This window comes from Miniopterus schreibersii (assembly GCF_964146895.1).
Source record: "Miniopterus schreibersii genome assembly, chromosome: X".
Taxonomy (NCBI): Eukaryota; Metazoa; Chordata; class Mammalia; order Chiroptera; family Miniopteridae; genus Miniopterus; species Miniopterus schreibersii.
The window spans coordinates 67,570,501-67,574,738 of NC_138104.1; the positions used below are offsets into that span (position 1 = coordinate 67,570,501).

The 4,238-nt window shown below is 59.7% G+C and overlaps 1 protein-coding gene across 1 annotated transcript; it reads left to right on the forward strand.

The window, feature by feature from the left end:
- Positions 1-1,031: 1,031 nt before the first annotated feature.
- Positions 1,032-2,489, forward strand: PNMA6A (PNMA family member 6A; the record flags this gene model as incomplete). The annotated part of the gene is made up of 3 exons (XM_081125398.1): positions 1,032-1,421; positions 1,651-2,170; positions 2,263-2,489. The coding sequence occupies 3 exons, from the start codon at positions 1,032-1,034 to the stop codon at positions 2,487-2,489; spliced, it is 1,137 nt and encodes a 378-aa protein (XP_080981524.1).
- Between the last annotated feature and the right edge of the window lie 1,749 nt (positions 2,490-4,238).

Consider the following 4,238-nt stretch of genomic DNA (forward strand, 5'->3'; position numbering starts at 1 on the left):
GACCAGGTGCTCCTCGCCTAGCCTTGGGACAGGGCGAGTTCTGGGTGTGGAGTGGGAGGGGGAGGGGAAGAGCAGGTGAAGAAGCCCCAGAGGCTCCGCACCCATGGCCTGAACGCAGCCCTGGCAGGAGCACCTTGGGCCTGTCCAGCCACTCTGGGGGGGGGGGGCACCCCAGGGTATGGACACCTACCCACGCTGGCGTCCCGAGGGTAATTTCCGGACGGGCGGGGACCAGGGTTGGATCCCAGACAGGCACGTCAACTCTCTGACCCTGGGCCCCCCTACTTGTGCCCGCGCCCCTTTGGGGGCTTGGGGAGGGGCAGGTGAGGCCACCCCAGGTTCCAGGGCTCCAGCAGCTGGGGCAACAGCCCCACCGCTTGACCCACGTGCGCCAATAGCCCGGCGGTCTCCTTGGCGAAGCGTAGGGTCTACTTTCCGCCGGCACTGTGCCCCGGCCCGTGGTCCGCACTGCAGAGAGCGGTGGCGGGCAGGCGTGGGCGCACTGGCCCACGTGCAGTGTGCTAGGAGAGGGACAGGGAAAGGAAGAGGGAGAGACAGCGAGAGAGAGCCAGGGAAAGAGGGGCTTCCGACCCAGCCTCCTCCTGCTGGGACCTGGATCAGGAAGGACCACGCCCCAGGAGAAGGTACCAGACTCTGGGAGGGAGAGCTTAGCCTCTAGAGACCCTGCCACCCTCTGCCCGCCCCAGGAGGACTGCAGCAGCCTGCTGAGGCTGGGAGCAGTAGGGGAGGAGGAGGCTGTGGCCTCAGTGGGCCTTTGGAGGGTCCAAGTCGAGCCTGGGCTGCAGGGGCTCCGCCTGGGGGAGGAGGAGCAGCTGGGGGTGGGAGGAGGGGGTAAGTATTAACTTCGCGCTCACCCCGTTCGTATTCACAGGCGGTGGAGACCTGGGAAGTTCTCTCTGAGTCCTAGGCTCCCGCCTCAATTCATTTCCTACTCAGTGCCACCCTGGTCTGCGCCCGGAACTGTTTCCTGTCCCTAGTATTAGCCCCTGCGCTGGCGGAAGTTGCGGGCGATGGCAGTGACGATGCTGCACGACTGGTGCAGGTGGATGGGTGTCAGCGCTCGCAGGGGCCTGCTCATCCTGGGCATCCCGGAGGACTGTGATGAAGCCGAACTCCAAGAGTCCCTGGAGGCCGCCCTGTGGCCCATGGGCCACTTTACCGTGCTGGGCAAAGTGTTTCGAGAGGAGGACAATGCCACTGCGGCCCTGGTGGAGCTTGAGCAGGAAGTCAACTATGCTTTGGTTCCCAGGGAAATCCCAGGCACCGGGGGTCCCTGGAACGTGGTCTTTGTGCCCCGATGGTCAGGCAAGGAGTTTCTGGGTCACGTGTTCCACTTCCTGGAGCAACAGGGGCAGACGGTGAAGAGTGTGGCTGGAGTTCTGGGGCTGGGGTTGCGCAGGGTGTGCTGGCTCTGGTCGGTCAGTCACGCCGTCCAGGCTTGGGTGGAGACCGTGGGGTACCAGCGCCTGGGGGTGTTCTCTGGGAGGGACCAGCCAGCTGGGGGGGGGGGGGGAGTCCTTTGAGGCCTGGCTAAACCACACCTCGGACATGCTGCATGTGTGGCAAGGGGTTTCAGAAAGGGAGAGGAGGAGGAGGCTGATAGAAGGCCTTTGAGGGACGGCCCTGCAGCTGGTGCATGAGGTCCTGGCGGAGAACCCTGCCAGGGCAGCGCAGGACTGCCTGGTGGCCCTGATCCAGGTGTTTGGAGACAAGGAGTCCCAGGCGACACTTCGGATGAAGTGTTTGACCGCTCAGCAGCAGTCAAGCGAGCATCTCTCTGCTTTTGTGTTGTGGCCGGAAGTCCTGATAAAGAAAGCCATTGAGAAGGGGGCCCTGGCCAGAGCCTCAGCCAACCACTTGCGCCTGAGGCAGGTGCTCACCAGGGCCAACCTTATTGAGCCCCTGGATGAAGCCCTGAGGAAGCTGAGAATGGTTGGGAGGTGTTCAAGTTTCCTGGAGATGCTGGAGCTGGTTCGGGAGTCTGATGCATGGGAGGCCAGTCTAGCCAGGAGTGAGAGAGTCCAGCCGGGAGAAGGGGTTGCTGCCCGGGCTAATGCCCAAGCTGATGCCAGAGCCAAAGCTAAGGCAGAGAATGACAGGGTGGAAGAGAAGGAGCAGGAGGAGAAGGAGGACAAGGAGCAGGAGGATGGTGACAACCATAACCCTGCCCCTGCAAGCCTAGGTCAGGCAAGACCCTCAGAGGCCCCAGGCCTGCCCACATGGGCAGTGCTTCCGGGACAGGTCCAGGAGGTCCTGACAGTGAGCCAGAGGGCCTGGCCCAGTCAGGAGACCAAGAGGTCAAGGAGCACCCCCAGGAGGGGCTCAGGTCCATCCCAGAGGAGTCAGAAAATGAGGACGGGGTTGGGGAGATGAGCCCCACCATGTCCTCCCTGGACAAATATACTCACAAGGCCCAGCGTCCTCCACCACCATCAGTCCTTCCAAGTGAACAAGATGACCATGTTTGACACTAAAAAGGGTGGGGAGAGGTGCCCCCACATGGTAACACCACATCTGGCCCTAGCCCCAGACCTAGCCCCAGCCACAGAACCTGCCAACTTGGACAGCTGGCCTGGGAGCACCCCTGAGCAGCCCATCCCAGTCTAGGAGAGGGGCACCTGAAGACATCTGCCACCTGCATGGAACTGGGAGACATTAGGGCCCATCACAAGGGTGCCAGTCTTGGGGACCCCCATTCCCCATCCTGAGGAACAGGCTGCTCCTGTACTGGGAGGCCCCCACCCCGTTTCTCTGTAGGCCCCATAGTCACCTGCATGTCAAGTAATCACCCCCCCACACACACATTAGCCGTGGTTCCTGTTCAGAACCTCCAGGTGTGTGTGAACCTGGTGACTGTCCTCGCCTACCTAGCCCCAACACGTGTTATGCTGTGAGCCCTGCTGCCAGCCAAGGCTCTGCCGGCCCTCATCCAGTGTCGTGAGCTCAACCTTTGCTTTCTTGGTGTAGATTTAAGCCAACCGCTGTTTGTTCTTGTGGAGATGTGTGTGTGCTTCTCTGAGCAGTTCCCCACCACAGAGACCCCAAGCCCAGTTTCAGAAGACGTGATAAGGATGGGCAAGGGCACAGCTGGCGCTCACCCAGTGACGTGGGAAGGAAGAAATGGACCAGGACAGAAGGCAGCTGCTGGGGGCTCCATGGGAACTGTGCTCTGATGTGCCACCCTGTTGTTCTCTGTGATTCAGTTTCCTCTGCTTGGTGGAGTGTCCCCTGCTGTGTTTTCCAGTGTCTGTCCTGTGCAGGCCACAGGGCAGGACCAGGCCCCCAGGATGTAGTCCTGAGGGGGAGGGGAGCCCTGTAGTGAGTGGACATTGCCAGTGTCCATAGTGCTGCAAGGGCAGATCGTGGGGCCCTCGCAGAGGGGGATATGCTGGGAAGGCCACGGTGTGGGGGACAGCTAGGCATCTGGTCTGGGACCCTAGTGTGGGGGGGAGCTATGGGCTCTAGTGGCCATTAGAAGTTCCTCTCTGTGTTGTCATTCCCTTTCTTCGATGGAGTCAGTAAATGTTTCTCTTCAATAAAGTTCATTGAATGTTACATCAGAGACCCTTCTCTGCTGTGGGCAATTGAGGGAAGGGTCTGCTGGGGGTGAGGCTGGAGGGGCAACAGTAGTCTGGGACTCCACATCATCATTGGGGTATGTTTGGGGCAGGATCCAAGAAGGGCTGCCAGGTCCCCTGGGCTGGAGCACCGATAGCAGGAATTAGTTCATTGAATCTTTCTTCTCAGTCTCACCTCTGCTTTGGTCATTGAGGTTAATGGGTGTGGGTCCAGAAAAGGATTTATGCCCATCACCCATAAGAGATTTCTTTAGGACATCCTAATGGCTCTGTCTACAGCCTCCTAGGCCTTAAGTAGTTGGCTGCTCCCCCTGGTGTGTCTTACTGTGCTGGTTGTTACTGTGAATGCAAAGACTGCTTCTGCTGTAGGGCACCTTCCTTCTCTACACGTGTAAGACCTGGAAGTTTCTGAACTTGGCCTTCACTAGACACTACTGTAGTTTAGCTTTCATTCTTCAAGGTATGCAACCTTGTGGTGTGTTGGGTAGGGTGAAAGTAGCCCCTCTGTGGGATACTCAGGCTAGCTGTCCCAGCCTTTCCTCCCCACTAGCATTACATAAGCCCTGTGAAACCCCACGTGGCCCACCCTCCATCCCTCAGCCATCACACCTCCCTGATCTCCAAACATCCCCCATTGTT